A 19,277-nucleotide genomic window follows, 5' to 3' on the forward strand; every position below is an offset into this window, starting at 1 on the left:
TGTCCTTGCACCGGGCGGGCCGGTCACCGGGGGGCGGGGGGTGAATGGGTCCTCGTCCCGGGGTTCTGGGGGGAGCCTGCCGAGGGACACGTCGGGGATGCCCTGCTTGGGGCCTCTGGAGCCCACCGCCCAGCCGAGCGCTCCAGCCCTGAACCCCACCATACCCCAAATGGCAGGAGGATCTCCGGTGGTTCCGGAGCCTCGCATCATCCCACACTATTTCCTTATCAATTCTCTTTCCGTCCCCGCAGTGAGGTCTAGAAGAAAAGCTGTCTGGGGTTAGTAAGTCTTTAACCCCTTTCTGATACTTGCAAATCCAAGACTAGCCTCGAGAGGACAAAAAACCCAGCTGGACTTGACTGTGGTGCTGTTGCCACGGTACCTTTTACTTTTTACCTTCTATTAATGGCAGGTAATAAAGATTTTCCAGTTACACTGTCCTTTACAAAATAAGTATACTTAAGTAGGAAGAGCAGAAGTAGGTCGATTGACAGGTGACTATTAAGAGGCTAAGGGGCGTGTGGCCCAGAGGACACGTGGGGTTTGGGGACCGCCTACCCATGCCCGCTTCACCTCAGGGCCGGCACTCCAGGCTGGAGCCCCTACGTGCCTCCCGGGCTTCTGCCTCTCCTTTCTCAAGTCCCCAGGGGCCTCTTTTGGGGTGTGTCCAAGAAGCTGATGCAAGGCCAGGAAGAAACCCCTGAGCTGGGCAGGGTTTGGCCTCTAAAATCTGGCCTCTGGTTGACACAGCTTACAGAAGGACTGCCTGTGTGAGGAGAAACATCCAGGGGTCCAGCCGCGAGGTCGCAGACTGTTAATATCAATGGTGATCGTAGTGAGAGCTCAGCCTCGGTGAGTGCTTACTACCTACCAGGCACTCCGCTAAGCCTTTCCATACACCACTGCAGTTCATCTTCACACCAGTCCAGGAGGTAAACACAACCATCACTCCCGTTTTACAGATAAGGACCCAGACGCTCAGAGACGTGAAGTAACTTGTCCAAGGTCACACAGCAGGTAAATGGTGAAGCCAGGTTTCAGAACCCAGAGCCCAAACTCTTAACCAGTGGTTGGAGCTGGGAGGAGCTTTCGAGATCTATTCTGACTGCAGGGGAGGAAAAACATCTTTGTCCTCTACCCTAACGAAAGACAAATTGACAAGAGAAAAGCATGCAAATTAATGGGGTTTTAAAAATTAATTAATTTATTTTTGGCTGTGTTGGGTCTTCGTTGCTGTGCACGGGCTTTCTCTAGTTGCGGCGAGCGGGGGCTACTCTTTGTTGCGGTGCGTGGGCTTCTCATTGCGGTGGCTTCTCTTGTTGCGGAGCGCGGGCTTTCTCTAGTTGCAGCGAGCGTGGGCTTCTCATTGCGGCGGCTTCTCTTGTTGCGGAGCGCGGGCTCTAGGCGCGTGGGCTTCAGTTGTTTTGGCTCGTGGGCTCAGTAGTTGTGGCGCATGGGCCCAGCCGCTCCGCGGCATGTGGGATCTTCCTGGACCAGGGCTCGAACCCCTGCATTGGCAGGCGGATTCTTAACCCCTGCGCCCCCGGGGAAGTCCTAATGTAAGTTTTATGTGGCACAGGAGTCTTTGTAAAACATGAAGACCTAAAGAAACTGTTAAACTTGAACTTTTTTTTTTGAGTAGTGTATTTATTGTAATAATTTAATTTTTTTCCCTGAATGAAAACATGTTCATTATAAAAATGCAACCACATACATGTATATGGAGAAGAAAAGTGATACTTGTTGTTTTTGTATTCCTTGTCTGTAATACCCCTTTCCTCATCCAGAGAGAAACGCTGTTCACAATTTAAACCTGAGCGTTTTAATGCGTGCTGTGTGTGATGAAGAGTGGGTACAGGGACTTCCCTGGTGGTCCAGCGGTAAAGAATCCGCCTTCCAATGGGGGTTTGATCCCTGGTTGGGGAATTAAGATCCCACATGCCGCGGGGCAGCTAAGCCCGCGCCATAACTAGAGCCCACACGCCCTGGAGCCCGTGCACCACAACTAGAGAGAAGCCCGCACACCGCAACTAAGACCCAACACAGCCATAAATAAATAAATAAATAAATAAATAAATGTTTTTTAAAGAGAGAGTGGGACATACAACAGGACAAAAGGATTGAGCGAAGGGCAGGAAACTCGTGGTGGGGGAAAGCAAGGTCTGTTCGTTCAGATGCTCCTCTGCATTTGTGGGACGTTTGTTCCTTCCTTCTGGGTGTAAGGAGAGAACCTCTCACGTGACTGTCCCATGACCTGCTTCAGAGGAGGGTCACAGAGGCCTTCCTGTACCTGCCGTTTCCCAACTTCCTTCAGTTTAAGTGTGCAGTATGCCCAGGTACCATATCTTGGGGCAGCGTGTCCTGAGCCCCGTGTGACTGATTAAGGAACCTATGGCCTAGAGACAGGATGTCACAAACCAGGACCCCCGTGAACAAGCACAGGGCGGAGACCTCGGGGCTCCAGCCACAGACTGGCCTGAACCTCCACATCACACGCCAGCCCCTCATCCAAGTTATAATCTCCCGACAGCGTCTCTGAACCTTCCTCACCGCTGCCGCCCCCCCCCCCCCCCGTCTGCATCCCCCCAGCCCATCACAGCCCGGTGACTTGCCGACATCTGCCATGGCTTGCTTCAGCTCAGAGAGTGCCTGTGTGTCTTCAGGCAGCTGGCCCCCCGAGAGCACTCCTGGAAGCTGGGATGTGACATGTGGCCTCAGGCCCCTCGCATTGCCCCTGCGGGCCCGGCTTCAGGGCCTAGGCGGCCGGGGTCTCAGGGGGCGCTGGGTAGCCTGATGCGGACCCACGGTGTGTCAGGCACCCCAGCCAAGCAGCAGGTGTAGATGCCGGTGTTTCAGGACTGACCATCTGGGAAGAAGCACATTTCCTGGTGTGGTGGGGGTGGCACCCTAAGCTCACCAGCGCCGGGAGCCCCCCGAGGTCTCCGAGAGCGCCCTCAGGGGGCCTGGCCCGCGGGTGCACTCAGCCTTGGCCACGGCAGCACCGCAGGCCCCTCCGAGAAGCCGGGCTGCTCCGGGCCTCGGTGCGGGGCAGGTTTGTGCCACATGCAGGGGTCCTGACCCTCAGCGCAGCAGCACAAGCATGAAAGACGGATGCCCTCTTCCTTTTGGAGTAGACTTTGTGTCAGTCTAGCTCAAGGTTGGCAGCCCCAGGGGTTGCAGGCACTGCCAGGCTGTCTGCCCTGCTCCCCAGGCCTCGCCGGGCCCGGGTGGGGGGGCAGCTCCGTGGAGGCCCGAGCTGGGCCACGCCAGCATCCTCCACTAAGGCCCTACCCTTTCCCGGGGACTGGCCTGTCGGTGCGGGAGCCAGCCAGCTGCACGGTCGGAGCCCTGCTCTGCCAGCCTCCAGCTGTGTGGCTTTCAGCCGGTTAACCTCTAAACGCCTTTTCCTCTAGATCTGAGATAATGCACTTCACCAGCTCAGCCCGCGGTAGATGCTGTGCACTGAATTAGGTCCCCCTTAAATGCATACGTTGAAGCCCAAACCCCAACCTGATGGTATTGGGAGGTGGGACCTTTGGGAGGTATTTAGGTTTTGATGAGGTCACGAGGGTGGGGCGCTCGTGACGGATTATAAGGACAGACGCCAAAGAACTTGATCTTTCTTCTCCTCTGCCACAGGAGGACTTAGCGAGAAGGCAAAAAGTGCCCAGAAGAGGGCGCTTACCAGAGCCCGACCGAGCTGGCACCATGATCTAGGGCTTCCATTCTCCAGAGCTGTGAGAAAACACATTTTGTTCTTTAAGTCACCCCGTCTGCGGCGTTCTGTCACGGCAGCCTGAGCTGACTGATGTAGTAGCAATTTGTCCAGCTTGGTTATTGCTACGATCGTTGCTTGTAGACTACAGATGGACCAGCTTTGTCTGATGGGCTGTAAGCTTCTGGAGAATCTATTATGTACTCATTCTGCATTCCCTCAGAGAACCCCTTGGATTTGAGCCCAGGGTTGGACCTTCATAAAGGTTTGTTGAATGACGGATGGATGGATGGACAGATGGGCTGAAGGAAGGGGACAGAAGCTCAGATAACTGACTCCACTAGATGAGCCAGAGGACATTTTCATGGCCACAGCTCGGGCTAACCCAGTACAGCCTGGACCAGAGGCTAATGTGCTTCCAGGTGCTGAGGGGCAGCCCAGGAGGGCACCATTGCCACCTCTGTGACCAAGCACATGAGGAAGACCCGATATTTTCTACAGGAATCCTTCAGAGTAGAGATGCCACGCTCAGCTCATCGGGAGCTGTCTGCACGTCACTCGTCCAGATGAACCAGCTTCCATTTGTCCCAAGAGACTGCTCTTTTCCCAAGAGGGAGCCGACATAATTGAGGGAAGGAAAACACCTCTCAGAAGTGGGCCTCATCTGGAGCCGGGACCAGGGCACGCCCGGGTGGGGGACCCTCTTCAGAAACATGTTGATCTGATTCTGAGCTCAGGCTTCGTTAGGCTGAGAAATGGCCTTGGGTGTATGTCTTAAAAGACTATGAAACAAGGCGCCACCCTGTTGTCTCAACCTCTTTTCGCAGCTTCATCTCCCTCCCTGCAAGGTTCAGCGTGGACCTTCTGTTGCCTCAGGCCTGCCGTCCCCAGTTCTAACCTGTGAGCCAAGGCCGGTCTCTGCCTCTGTCCAGGGGCCCAGACTTCTCCCATCTGCAAACTCAGAGATCCCATCGCTCAGCCTCTGCTTCCATCATCATATCCCCTTCTCTGACTCTCCTGCCTCCCTCTTTCCCTTAAATGGACCCTTGTGATCACGTGGGATCCACCCAGATAATCCAGGACAATCTACCTGTCTCAAGATCCGTAATTCAGTCACATCTGCAGAGTCCCTTTTGCCACGTAAGGTGACGTCGTCGCGGGTTCCGGGGACGCGGACTCGGACATCTCTGGGGGCCACTATTCTGTGCGCCACACGCACTGACGTATGATTTCCTTGATTTTTTCTGGCATCACCTTGCAGCTCAGGTGCAGAGATGGAGAAGGTGGGAGGTGACACTGAAGGAGGGCTGGGGCTCTTCCAGGGGGAAAAACTAGAAGGAAGAGGCCGAGGGAACTGAGGGCGAGGGTGGGTTTAAAGGATGATTTGTCAGGTCTGGTTAGGATTGGTTAGGTCATGGTTAGGGTTGCCCTGCGACCTGGAAATGTCACCGTGTTGGGAGAAAATGGAGAGGTCAAGACCCTGAAGGGCTTGATGAGGTTGCAAAGCAGGTATAGTGGGGGGATGGGAAAAGGGACTGGGTGCATTGGAAGCTGTGGTCAGAGGAGGATGGGGGCCCTGATGATCTGGCGGGGGGGACAGTCAGGGGAGATGGTGAGATCCAGGCTGGGGATGAAGGTGAGTGGACACGAGAAGGTCAGGTGGTCCCTGGAGGTGAGCAGGCCGGGGAGCTGAGAGGCCAGGGGTCGGAGTGTTGGCCCCATGGACGTTGATGTGGCAGGACTTGGGGTGTAGAGGAGGGCTTCACGGCAGAGGTGAAGCCTCTGATGACGTGAGGAGGCAGCCAGGAGGGTGTTCAGGATGACAGTGGTGAGAAAGGGTTCGCGGTGGTCTACCCGGGCCCTCCGAGAAGGCTTTTCCCCAGGAGGGCGGAGGAGCGGTGGTTTGGGGGTGTCAGCGTCCCTTCACTCTCCTCTCCGGCAATTAGAAGTCCAGGGACGTGAGCTCATAACCTCCTCTGCTCCTGAGGTGGCATCGGCAGTCTTGTTGGGAACTGCAAGCTTAAAAGTGTCTGAATCAGGTGTATCTGCCCCCCAGCTGCCTCTGGATCCTAAGGTCCCTTAGATCTCCCTTCTCCCTTTCCAGTTCCACACCTCTTGGGACTGAGGATGGGGCTGGGCAGCCTGAGTGTTACACTGGGACCCTGGCAGGGAAGCCCAGCAGGAAGACAGGGGAAAGGAGAGTCCTTGGGGGAGAAGAAGGGTTCATCTGTCCCGGGAGGATAGTTCCAGAGGACACAGTGGAGACGGAGGGTGGAAGGGAGGGTCGGCCGGTGGAGGAGCCCGGAGAGACTAGGGGGCCAGAATGCAACTTCCCAAGTGGCTGCAGCTGCATTCCTGCTCTCGTACGTTCCTCCAGAACCTGCCACTCCCCGTCAACAAGTGGAGTCCACTTCCTCTCCCCTTGGCCTCAAGCAGGCTTCTGACTGGACGCTTCAAGTGCAGTGGGAGTGATGCTCTGTGACCTCTGACACTCCCACCTTTCCCTCTTGCTCTGGGGACACCCGCCCTTGGGCCTGGCCACTGTGCTGTGAGAAGCCTTGTGTGTAGACATTCAGGCTGAAAACTGAAGCCAAGGTCTTTGTCAGCAGCCAGCATCACCCGCCAGGCCTGTGAGCTGAGCGGCCTGAGATGATCCCAGCTCCCACCATGGGACACCGGGTCTTCCAGCTGAGGCCCCAGGCACAGGAGCAGAGCTAAGCCAGCCTGACCCTGCCTCTGTCAAGCAGAGATAAGATTCTGTGACGGTATTTAATGGCTGCTTAAGAGCACTGAGTGTTGGTGTCATTTGTTACGTAGCCTTACTAGCTAATACACTCAGTGACTGGAAGGTTTCGTAATTGAAGGAAGCAGCCCCAGCTTTCCAGGCAGCACTCGGTGCGAAGACAGCCTCCTGGCAGGGAGTGGAGAAGGAAGGCCATGATCGCCACAGCCCAGACCCCCTGTGTGTATGCAGACAAGATCTTGACTGTGTCTGGTGGTGGACAAGGAACCCGGTCTCTTCACCAGCCGCCAGGACAAAGCTGGGCCAGAAGTTCATCGTGTGAAGTCACCAGATCATTTTGCTTTGTTCTGTTTTGTTTTGGCTGCGCGACTTGCAGGATCTGAGTTCCCCCGCCAGGGGTTGAACCCTGGCCCTCGGCAGTTAAAGCACGGAGTCCTAACCACTGGACTGGCAGGGAATTCCAGAGAAGCCACCCGACCTTAACCAAAGGCAGCCTGAATATGCCCGAACTCTGGTCTCATCCAGACACCGTTTAAGATCTAGAGACCCGGGTCCGGCAATAGTTACATAAATGGTGGGATCTCTGTGTCATGCAGTCATTAAAGATTATGTTTTCGGGCTTCCCTGGTGGCGCAGTGGTTGAGAGTCCGCCTGCCGATGCAGGGGACACGGGTTCGTGCCCCGGTCTGGGAAGATCCCACATGCCGGGGAGCGGCTGGGCCCATGAGCCATGGCCGCTGAGCCTGCGCGTCCGGAGCCTGTGCTCCACAACGGGAGAGGCCGCAGCAGTGAGAGGCCCGCGTACCTCAAAAAAAAAAAAAAAAAGATTATGTTTTCGAGGAATAATCTAAATTAAAGACACGGGAAGATTCTCATAATGAAAAGCAGTGAACGGGGCAGGGAATTAACCCCACGTACATCTGGGTGCTGTGAAGCCCTAACTGTGCTCACGCCTTAGGTGGTGGGATTTGGGCTGGTACTATTTTTTTCTTCTTTAACTTTTCTGTATGTTGCAGATTTTTTTAAAGGTGGAATGTAATACTCTTAGAATGAGAAAAACATGAGTATTATTTGTTTTAAAAAGCACCTAGTTATTTGCTATTTAATTTGTGGACTCTGGAGATCTTACAGGGGTTAACAGATCTCCGAGAACGCTTATCAAGACACAAAGGTCAGGACGTAGGTCCCTCCAAGCCCCCTTTCCTGAAGCTGTGGGCACGAGGAGGAGGCTTTGTCACCCTCTTTGATCGCAGACTTCTGTTCCTGAGGTTGCACCAGCAGTTTCATTGGAAGCTGCAAGTTTAAAAATATCGGTATCAGGTGTATCTGCCCCGTCTCCCGCTCTGGATCCTAAGGTCCCCTCGGTCCCTCCCCTCGGTTCCTCCCCTCCCCCACCCAGCTCTAGGGCTGGGCGGCCAGGGGTGCTATATTAGGAGCCAGCGCAGGGAGCAGAAATCACGTGGCTGGCCCTGAGCTCCCTGCAGGGAGGCCTGGCCCCCGTCTTCTTCTCCTCGCTGCCAGGCCTCTCCTCTTGCCAACTGCATGCTAGGGACCTAAAACAGGACCTCTCCCCACACAGCCCGGGGACCCCTGAGGGCAGAAATGAATGGGCACCAGCCAGGGAAGCCACTGGGACAGGAGCCTCACGGCGGGGGCGGGGGGGGGGGGCACACAGTGCCTGGAGCGTTGAATGACGGGTTTCTCCCCAAAGTGCTGCGGGCACAGACACCCTGCGGGCCCGGCTCTCAGAGCACCTCCTCCCTGGGCTGTTCTAGAATAATTCTTCCGGGGAAATTCCTTGAATGTTGTTAGTCGACAGACGCTCCTGAAAGTTCACTCTAAGGCCAGTCCCCAAGCTGGCGTATTTAGAATGTTTGCTTAAGTTAAAGTCTAATTCCTTCCTCCAGCGGCCCTGGGAGGGAGGCGCTGTCCTCCTCCTTTGACCCGGGAGGGAACTGGGGCTCTGAGGGAGCTTGGCTCAGTGGCCGGTGCTGCCCAAGCGTGGCTGGAGGGTTTGACCTCTGTCTTTCTGGCTCTTGGCGACGTCGCTGCAGCTGCCGGCAGTGGGTGGTGAGGCCAGGTGTCCAGCTGGGCCAGGATTCTGGGCTTGTTCTACCACTGCCCTTTGGTTCAATTCCATCAACATTTTGTCCCCAAACCCTGGGACAAGGCACACCTACCCTCACCCAGGGAAAGGTGGCCGTTTTCCCATTTCCTTCTTCAATCCCCCAACTCCTGTTTTCAAAACTGTTGGCTCAGAAGCGAAGAGGAGAAAGGCAGAAATTGAAGTGTGTTGAAGGGAAAGGAAATACTGGGAATAAATACGTGAGTTTTCCCAATGTGTCCGCAGCCTAGATGCAAGTACTGAAAACTCGCTGTGTGATCGTCACCCTTTCTGTGTCTCGGTTCCCCCCACTGTAAAACCAGCCTGGGAATTATTGACAGTTTGGACCAGATTATCCTTGGGGATGGGGGAGGGCTGCCTTGTGCACTGCAGGGTGTTGGGCAGCAGCCCTGGCCTGCAGCCACGAGACGCCAGTAGCATCCCCTCCCCTGCTGTGACAACCAGAAATGTCTCCAGACATTGGCAAATGTCCCCTGGGAGTAAAATCACCCACTTGAGAACCACTGGGCTAGTGGTGTCTCCCTTTTGAGTTTGTTATGAAGATCCTCAAAAAATTTCCCTTCCTTCCTTTTATTTTCCCTTCCATCTCCCTCACCTCCTTCTTTGGACTTGATTCCTTTTCTGTGATGAGCACATTGAATGAGATGCTTCCTGAGACACCTGCCACTCCTGCTGGTCCTGACGTCCAGTGATCCTGAGATTCTTGTGTACGTCAAGGCTTGAGCTCAACGCTGCTCCTCCAACCTAGGAAGGAGGTAGCATGGACCCACTTTACAGATGGGGCAGCCAGAGCAGAGGAGAGGCCCGACTTCAACTCTGGAGCTGGAGGGGGGGCTCTGGACACACAGAGGCTGATGCAGTCCCAGGCAAAGGGGTCAGTTTCAAGTAGGCACTCCCAAAAATGATCGGGGAGGGGAGGCAAAAGAGGCAGATGCCCAAAGACCCAGACCAGGAGCTGAGACTGACCAGCTGTGCCCCAAACTGTATTCCTTCCGTCCCTGGCTAGACTACACAGCCCGTCTCCCGGCTCTCAGGTGGGACCACGTCACTGGGCTCTGGCCAGTGGCATGTGCGCAGAAGGGGATGTCACAACTTCCTGGTCCATTAAAACCTCTCACAACACCCTCTACCCACAAGGCCACCTGCCGTCCCCCTTCTCCATCTGCCCGCTGGATGTCAACGCCAAGGACAAGCTTAGACACCCATGTTGTGGATGGCAGAGCCTCCACGGCTGGTCTCTGAACCTCTGAATGACAGTGTGTATTCTGTACACAATGTACCCACCCCATGGAGCGGACTCTCTGACTGGAAAATAGATTTCCATTGCACTAAGCCATTCTGCACTCGGGGTGGTTGGCGACGTCATTAGGCTACGCGGAGTGTTACAGGTAAAGGGTAAAGTGAGGGCCGGAGGGGGCTCTGGGCCCTAGACCACCCACTTCCGAGTCGGTTCCCGCGGCTCTAACTCTGCCGGTTATGGAGACAGAGGTTTCCGTTGAACTGAAATGCGTGACCGCGTGAGCCCCGCGTCGGACGGAGGCCGTAGCGTGGCGCTGAGCGCAGGCTGCACGGGAGTCCGCCCAGGACCGCTGCAGAGCGTGTGCTGAGCCAGTCTCCTCAGGGCTAAAAATAACCAGTTCTGGCCCCTGGTGCCAACGCCGAGTGTCGTGGCTCTGGGCTGGCAGAGCCGTGAGCCCGGAGCTTGGCAGGGGTCCCCTGCCCCAGCACCGGCTGGCTCGGCGCCCCTGGGAACGTCAGTTTCCCCGGGTGCCTGTCTCAGGAAGGAAGAAAGGGGGTTAAAAAGCCAGGGCTGAAAGTTCAGACAAGCCGGTTCCTGCAGCCACAAGGGCCGGGATGTGGGGACACTGGGCCCTCAGCCTCGCTCCCAAAGCCCTGGAAAGGCCTCCGTGACACCAGCGTTCTCCTGAAGGAAGCTCGAGAGTCCAGTGCATCTTGGCTCCAAGAGGACCAGAGAAGGCCACGGCTCTCAGGAAGAAAACTCACCGTCTCAGTCCTGGAAGAGAGCGGAACACGTCACTCACTGCATGTGAAGGTGCCCCGGGCTGCGGCTCCCGTGGGACCAGGGAAGGATGTTGATTATCCAGCCTCAAGGGCTGTCCAAGGGGTGGGTGGACGTACGGCCAGTGCCCACCTGCCAGCGTGAGCCTGGAGGGTTGCACCATGACTGGCGGGGGTCTGTGCAGTATCTTGATCGGAGGGGTCTCTCTGGTCCTCCTCCCCATCCCTGATTTCTCTCCTCCCGGTGGCTGGGAGCGGGGGCAGCCAGCTGCCATGCCTGGGATTGGGTGGCTCCGTGCCATTTGACCTCTGGTTGGAGCCGCATTCTCCCGTCCAGTTCCCCCAGGCACAGAAGCTCACACTCTGGGACAGGAATCCTCTATCTGCTTCTCATTCATTTTGGAATTGGGAGGGGAAGGAGGCTGCTTATGGGAATTTTTAGGAACCCACCAGGCAGCTTGGCTCCCCTGAGGCTGCAGCTCTGTCCAGCCAGCGCCTGCCCTGCAAACTCTCAAGACAGGCCTGGCTTGCTCAGCTGCCCAGATGCTTCCCCCACACCGGGGGTGGCCTGTCCCTCTTCTGGCTCCTCTGTGAAAAGCCACCTCCATGGCATCACCCAGGAGCGTAAAGCCACCTGGCGGTGCCGGGGAGGCGGCCAGTGACCCGGACAAAACCCAGAGAAGCTGGACTTGACCAGCACCGGGTCCGCTCTCCCCTCCCCTTCTCCTGGAGGGTCCCCAGCATCTCCTAGACCTGAGGACACTAAGTGCCCACGAAGACTTGTAGGGACCTCCCCCCTCCCCCTTCCCACATCGAGAAGAGAACGTTTTAAAAATGTTTTTATTTAATTAAAAAAAAGACAGAACTAACAACCCAAAACCAGTAGTTGGTACGGGATTCACAGGGGCTTAACTGGCGAGACACACAGGGGCGGGATGGAGAGGGCGTGGGGTCAGGGGAGTGTGAGGGCCACAGGCCACCCGGGGCCCCCGTGGGCGCAGGTCTCAGAGCGAGGGCAGGCGGGGAGGGGGTGACCAGAACCTGGGGCAACGGTGGGAGAAAGGCTGTGAAGACCACGGCGCTGAGGGAGCTCGCTCCCCGCTCTTCTGTCCCTCCTGTCGCTTCTTTCTACTTTCTTGGTCCCGAAAGTGGGCCCTGCGCTCTCTTCCTGGGACTGCGCAAGAGGTAGGATTCATCGGAACGCAGCTTTCTCCACGAAATGACGGAAACTTCCAGGGCAGCAGGTGGGAAGGTGGCTTACGTGGAAGAAAGGACAAGGCTGCCTGTTTTTGGAAGTGACCTTGCTGGGGGATGAGTCCCCGGATTCCGCCCCCATCCTTCTAGCCTGGTGCAATGGTGTCATGGCCTGGGGAGGGGGAGGGCGGGCAGGGGCAGGCCACGAGCCCGGACACTCCAGCACTCACTGCTGTACATGCTTGGACAAGCCACACAAAGCCAACCTCGACGGGAGGGAAGGGTTTCGAGCAGCGCGGAGGGGCCCCGGCACGCGGTCACTGGGGGTGGGACGTGTGGAGGTCCCCGCTGCGGGCGGCGGAGGATGGCGATGACCATGACCCGGATCTGAACTCCTGGGGCCGAGTCCGCCCAGGGGGTCCACGAGCAGGTGGCTGAGGTAAGAATTCTCTTGTCACTTCTAAGTACGACAGCTACCGGGATTGCAGACAACTGCTTCAGAGGGGTTACCAGGTCTCAAAAAGTAAGAAAGGATCTGTCTTCAGAAAGCACGTGTTTATGTAAAAGAGGCTCAGCTCCGCGTTCCAGAAAGCTGTCCCCCTGAGCCCGGACACGCTTCCACATTCTCTGCTTGCCTCCGGAGGCGAGAAACGGTTGGAAAAACGTCAAGCTTGGAACCTGCCGCCTCCCTTCCCAGGTGCTCGGCCCTTTCATCCCAACTTCCTCGCTGAGTGCTTTCGGGGGCAGGGCGAGAGCAGAAGAAGTGACAGTAACGGGGCTTGGGGCAGGGGCTGCTGCCACTTTTTAAGAGAGAATGAATGTAACTGCTCTCCTGGCGTTTCTGCAAGAAATCAGGATGAGTGGCCACCCCGGAAGCGGGGGTTTCTTCTGATCTTTTGGTCTCTGCTCTCCCTCGGGTCTCCCTTTCTTGCACAAGGTTCAGGCTCTTGTTGCCAAACACCTGGGGGGAAGGTCTGTCCCTATGACGCCCGAGGAGGGGCAGAGCTGCTCCTCAGGCCAGTGGGCAGAGGTGGGGGGACAAAGTAAGAGGCCACCCTTCCTCTGACCCGTGGGATCTTCCTGACTCTCAAGTACAGTCAGTGAGTTCTGCCCTTTCCATGTGAGGCAGAACATTCCAGAAGCGGAGAGGAGGAGCCTTTACCTCACGCCCAGGCCAGCAAAGACGCCCCCAAACCCCGCGGATTCCTCCGCAGGCCTCGATGTCCCCAGGCTGAGGGAAGCGGCCCCGGACAGCATGAAGGCCAGAGCACCAGGTGGTCACAGGCTCTCTCCTCAGCATTGGTGTTACCTCAACAAGCAGCCGCTGCTGGAGCCAGAGGGAAAGGGGGCAAACTTCGGCTTCCTCGCCTGCGGCTCACAGACCAGAACCTTGGGTTCAAAGCAGCTACCCAGCATCCGAAGGCCCCTGCGGGCCCGGTGAGCCGGGCAGGGATGGGAGGCCCCGAAAACCTGTTCTTCCGGCGGAAGATGTGTTTCCAAGAGGAGATAATGGCTCGATTTTGTTTTCCCGGGTGGGGCAAGGCTGTGCAGCCTCAGGAGAGCTCTGGGGCCTCCTGGGAGATTTCGGAACCCCGGGGCATCCAAACAGCCTCCTGGGGGATAAAATCAGCCTTCTTGCTTCCGATTCCCGTCTCCGGGGCTTCGCTCCAAGCCAGCCCGCGACCCATTCTGGAGACCCGGGAGGGTGGGGTTTGCCCTCAGTCTGTTGTTGGTCTGTCTTAAGGGTCAGATGCCCCCTGTGGGGTCCAAGCCACCCATCTGGGGAGAGGCCGGTGCCGAGAGGACGGGGCGGCTCACACAGGGGTGGTCCGCCGGTTGAGCACGCTGATGTGCACGCCTCCCTTCAGGTCCTGCTGGAAGAAGTCGTGCACCTGCAGGAAGCCGGCCTCCTGGTCGGGGCTGTAGCTGGCAGCCGTGGTCACCTTGAGGGGCTCCCTGGACAGCGTGTACATGGACAGCTCGCCCATGGGAATGGCCCCGGCGATCTTCAGCCCCACTGGAGATGTGTCCCTGGACGGAGAGGCCTCGGTGGACCTGGAGCTGGACCGCGAGCGCCGCCGCCGGTGCCGGTGGCTCGGCATCCTGGCGTAGGGTGATGAGGAGGGAGCCTTAAGGAACTCCCGTTTGGTCTTAAATCTCAACTCTTTGTTTTTCTCAATGTAAATGTTTACGGCCAGGACGCCCACGGTCTCAGCCACAATGAAAGACAGGGCTCCGAAGTAAAAAGACCAGCCGTAGTTGTAATGGTTTTTTTTGTCTTCGTCGCGCTTGTCGCTGGGGTCTCCCGTGTTGCTGGAAATGTAGACGATGATGCCGATGATGTTACTGAGGCCTGAAAGGGAAGCGGGGGTGGGGGGGGTGGGGGGCGGGGCGAACAAAGGCAGAGAGAGGTTAGACCCTCAGCTGGGCAAGGGCAGGTGGGCGGGGCAGGGGCAGGTGGGTGGGGCAGGGGCTGGTGGGCGGAGCAGGGGTTGGTGGGTGGAGCAGAGGACACGTGGGTGGATCAGGGGCAGGTGGGCGGGGCAGGGGCTGCTGGGTCGGGCAGAGGACAGGTGGGTGGAGCAGGGGCTGCTGGGCGGGGGGGGGGGGGGGGGGGGCAGATGGGTGGGGCAGGGGATGGTGGCCACTCCCCTTTTTGGTGGGTATGTCTTTGTTCTGGTTGCTAATTTTCAGTAAAAGTAGTTGATTTTGAATGGGTAATGAAGTACAGAGTTTGGGTGAGTATGTAATAAAACACAGGCTCTTACTACCCAGTTCCCCCCCTCAGGCAGCTACTGCTGTCTTCTCTCGTATATCCTTCTCACATCCGTATCCAATCTCTCTCCCTCCCTCCATCTCTCTCTCTCTCTCTCTTTTCCATTTCTTTCTTTGCACAATACTCTTTGGCCCCTTGCCTTTTCACTCAGCTGTCTCCACCCGAGAGACAGTTCCCTATCAGGACAGGAAGAGCTGTCTCTGTCTCTCTAACTGCTCAAGGGACCAACACCGCCGCCGGGGCATCTACCCAGGCCTCTGCTCTGGACACGCAGGTGGCTTCCAGCCCTCGGCTATGAGACAGCCTTATGTCTACATCATTCCACACACACGTGAGTAAAAATGTGATGAATTCCTTGAAGTGAAACTTCTGCCTCACTGGGTGTGTGCATTTAAAAACAAACTTTTATTTGGGGGTAATTGTAGATTTATTGAAAAGGTGTGAAGTCAGTACAGAGAGAGCCCCTTTCCAACTCCCCGTTCGTTTTCCCCATTGACTTCCTATGTTACCATGTACATGTGTGACAACCAGGAAGCCCACCTGGTGTGCTACTATCCATTTGCCTTCCAGACTTTCCTGGGATCTCACTGGGTCTCCACTAATGTCCTTTTTCTGTCCCACGATCTCGAGTTGTGTGTAGTTGTGTTTGAATTCGGAGCCCCAGCTCAAGCCGCCTCCACAGCGGCACAGAATGCCTCGTCGGCCTAGAATTCATTTGCCAGCCTGGGGGGAAACCCACCCGTGTGTTTATGTGATTTTCTCTCGTTATAAGTGAGGCTGAGCAGAGCCGAGCTGCCTGGGCTTGAATCCTGGTTCTACCAACTCTCATCTCTGGAACTTTATGCAAATTACTTACCTCTCAGGGTCCTCACGTGCAAAGTGGGAATGCCAGTGGCACGCACTACACTGGGTGGGTGTGTGGATTCAACGAGCTGATGCATACAAAGCACTGCGCCCAGCACACCGAGAGCATGCTTTGAGTTCTATTACAGTCTATTGTGTTTTATCGTAATGTGTTGTATCATCCATGCCCTGCCCGGGTCCTCTGTCCATCTTCCTACTGCACCAGTCCCAGCATGGATGGGTTAGAGTATTTCCTGCTAAGGGCTCAGCGATCCAGCTGTAGGTCTGGACTCCTCACCCCTTCTGCTGTGCTCCAGAAGAGACCCCACTGACACGGGTTTTCACAATCACGGTTTGCTTCCTTCCGCCCCTCCTCCCCTGCCTGCTGGCTTTGTCTCTCCTTCCCCTATTCTGCACAAGCGATAAGAATGTAAATCACATCCCCACTGATTCCACGTTCCCAAAGAAGTTACCGGCGTCCTCTTCTGACTCTCCCAGCTTTTAGACCGTACTTCTCCTGAGGCTCCAATCATTTTCCACCTAGAATTAGTCACGGCCTGTCTCACCTCACTGCCGGGCCCTGCGCGTGACTCTGCGTCTGTGCTGCCTTGGCCCACGATCAGGGCTCCTTGATCCAGGGAATAAACGGGGACCAGCGAACAGCCCCTTGCTTGCCTGCATGGCCATTGTGTTTCCTCGCTGCCACGTCCTCTCCTCTGTGGCTAGACCTGTGCTTTCAGCTGAGTGTCTCTGCGCCCCGGGCTCCACAGCCCCTCTGGAGACCCAGGGCATCTGGAGATGCCTTTGAGAAGGTTCCTCCGGGGGGAGCAGGCAGTGCAGGGGGCAGCGCGCTTTAGAGGCTGACAGCCCTGGGCTCAGCCTGTCGTTGCCGCTGGGTGACTTCAGGGAAACCGCCTGGGCCACGTGACCACCTCCTCAGGAGCTGGGGTGATGGGGGTGCACTCGTGCAGCATTGGCACTGGTGTTAGTGGAAGTCTTCTTTCCTTCCTCGGGAAAGGAAAGGGGACAGGATTCAAACGCCACAGCAGGATTCAAGTCCACACCCTGAGCAATCTGCCTGCTTGGAGGAGGAGAGAGAATGGCGTGTGTCCCTGTCTTCCTGGCTTGCCCCCGTTCTGGGCTAAGGTGAGGAGAAGGGACAGGACAGGGACCTGGCCAGGAAGGAGCGTCCTGCTTCTTCCTAAGGAGATCCTCCTTTCCAGCACACGCTCACACACACACACACGCTCACACACACACACGCTCACACACACACGCACGCTCACACACACGCTCACACACACACTCACGCTCACAGTCACTCATGCACACACTCTCACACACGCACACTCACACGCTCACACTCCTCACTCACATACATCCCCTGCAGATGCACACACACATATATTTACTGCACTGGAAGGAGACAAAGACTGAAGTGGGGTGGGAGAACAAGCGCAAGAATGGCGGCCAGGAGCCCTGAGGTTCTGAGCCCGTCCCTGAGTAGCTGTGGCCCGCAGTTCCGCGATGCAAACGGCAGTCACCTTCCTTCTCCAAGAGGAGCCGTGAGAAGAGATGGGGATGAGATGGCCTCTGGGGACTTACGTGGGCGGCGCACCTCGCAGGCCCCTTCCTGGGCCAGTGAAGGAAGCCCGGCCCGGTGACTGGGAGCCTCACTGTCACCCTCACGGTGCCACTGGGCTGATTCAGGGTTCAGAGACCAGGCACAGGGACCCTCGCTCCGCTCAGCCTCACAGGTCCGGTGTGAGAAAAGGGTTCTTTGAAAGCGAGAACGCCGTTAGGACCGTGCAAGGAGCTCTGATGACAATTCAGGAAAGGGCTGCGGGCGGAGCTCTGTGACATTTCTCACGCGGATTTACTGGAACGAGGCCTGGGAAGTCAGCTGCTCCAGCCCTGCTGCACCGTCATCTCCATCCCGCCGGGCTGCCCGGAGTCTTGAGGACGCCACTGGCCGAGCTTCGCCCCTCAGACGCCCCGCCAAGCCCCCAGCCCCAGCGACTCAGGCCACTGGATTCTCCCCTGGACCAGGCGTGAGCACTGACCCCCCCTCCGGCCTGCAGCGTGCCATCTGCAGCTAGGCTCAGAGGAGCGACCACGTTAGGCCATTTCTGACCCACTGGGCAGGGAGTGGGTTGCTCTCAGCCACAGCTCTGGGGGGCGCAGAGGTGCTGTTGCCCGTCTCAGAGCCGGGAGACTCCGACAGTCAGGGTGGGTGGGTGGGGGTCCGCCCTGTGCCCCCCTCGCTCACTCCGCCCCAGGCACGCTGGGCTCCTGCCCCCTTGCCGCCCTGTGCGCCTCCCCTTGTCTTCACCGGCTCAACCCCTTCAGGCCTTGGCTTCTGAGCGCCTCTGAGGCCCGCCCCGACCCCCAACTCCGCCAGGCTCCCCAGGAGGGGCTTGTAGGGCACCAGCGCTGCCCCTGTGGCCTTCTGCACACCTGGACTAGTTATTCTTATTTTTAATTGAGGTGAAATTCCCGTAACGTAAAATTAACCCTTTAAAGTGCACAATTTAGTGGCATTCAGTTCATTCACAGTGTTGTGCAACCACCCCCTCTGCTCGTTCCAGAACATTCTCATCGCCCAGAAGGAGACCCCATACCTGTTAAGCAGCTGCTCCCCACTCCCTGCCGGGCGCCCCACACTTTGGACCTGCGTCACCCACGGCGATGTTATGACCTGCCCCCTGTCATCCCCACCGCACGCCGCAGACGAGCGCTCTGTGCAGCGGGGACCAGAGCGGACGGCTCACCTGCAGCCACAAAGAGGATGCCGGCGCTGAGGACGATGTTGTTCTTGCGGCTGTGGAGTCTCCCGGCGCCAAGGCAGAGCCCGCCGAGCAGCAGGAGGGCGGCGCTGAGGATGGGGAAGGCGCTGGAGGCGCGCACGAGGCCTGGCCGGTGGGAGACACAGAGAGGGCCGTGGGGCTGGCCATCCTCCCGGCCCGGCCACGGGCATCGGCCCCGAGGCTCTCAAGGCCCTTCCGCTGACTTTGAAGATTCCCATCCCGCCCTGGAGACCCCAGGTGGGTAGGGAGCTGGGGGGGGGGGGCAGGGTGGAGGCCACCAAGTGATGGCCCCGGCCTGCTGGTCACTCCCCCTGGACGCCACGTGGCCTGGAATCACATCTGCCCCCGTCTCAGGCTCTCCCTGGATGTGGGCCCCACTTCTGCCAGCAGGGATCCCCTCAGCGCCACCAGGGAGGCCACAGCAACAGGCACGAAAACACTGTCAGAGAGCCCGTCACAGCTCATGGACGTCGTCTCCGTGAAGCCTCCGGGATGCTGGAGAGTGGATCCGGATGGGCGGCCGAGGGCACGCGCTTTGCCTTCGGCGGGCCCGGGTACCCTGCTTTGTGACACGCTGGCTGTGTGGCCTTGGCCAAGGTGGGGCCTCCCTGACACTGGGTTTCCCTAGTAGTGGGATGCAGTTCGTAACAGGCCTACGTCCAGGGTGGGTTCTGCACATCTAATAGCTTATTTAGCAAAGGCCCTGCCCATAGCACACACTCCTCAAGTGACAGCCTTGATCTCCCATCTCCGTCAACAGCAGCGTCATCACCCCGGGAAGCTCCGGACCTCGTGAGGTCACCGAGGAGAGGGTGGCTGGATAGGGGAGCATGTCCATGGCCTGCGGGGCCCCACGGAGCTAGATCTGCAGCTGTGCACTGCCCAGCGGGGCGACCAGGGCAGCTAGCTTCAGACCACTTCACTCCCCTCTTTTACAACCTGGGGAGAGTAGTAATACCTACCTGTAGGGGTTGAACTGTGGCCTCCCAAAATCTATGTCCACATTCTAACTGCTGGTACCTACGAGTGTGACCAGGTTTGGAGAAAAGTCTTTG

At 57.5% G+C, this 19,277-nt stretch overlaps 1 protein-coding gene across 1 annotated transcript in view; it reads right to left on the minus strand.

The window, feature by feature from the left end:
- Positions 1-13,610: 13,610 nt before the first annotated feature.
- The window catches only part of CACNG4 (calcium voltage-gated channel auxiliary subunit gamma 4), a gene marked incomplete at both ends in the record, with an annotated part of 53,984 nt that continues 48,317 nt past the window's right edge, over positions 13,611-19,277 (minus strand). Inside the window, 2 exons of the mRNA XM_082861809.1 lie at positions 13,611-14,149; positions 18,187-18,327. Of these exons, the coding sequence (XP_082717935.1) occupies positions 13,611-14,149; positions 18,187-18,327 (680 nt within the window). The remainder of the gene's footprint in view (positions 14,150-18,186; positions 18,328-19,277) is intronic.

Source organism: Leucopleurus acutus (genome assembly GCF_964270905.1).
Source record: "Leucopleurus acutus genome assembly, chromosome: 19".
NCBI classification, from domain to species: Eukaryota; Metazoa; Chordata; class Mammalia; order Artiodactyla; family Delphinidae; genus Leucopleurus; species Leucopleurus acutus.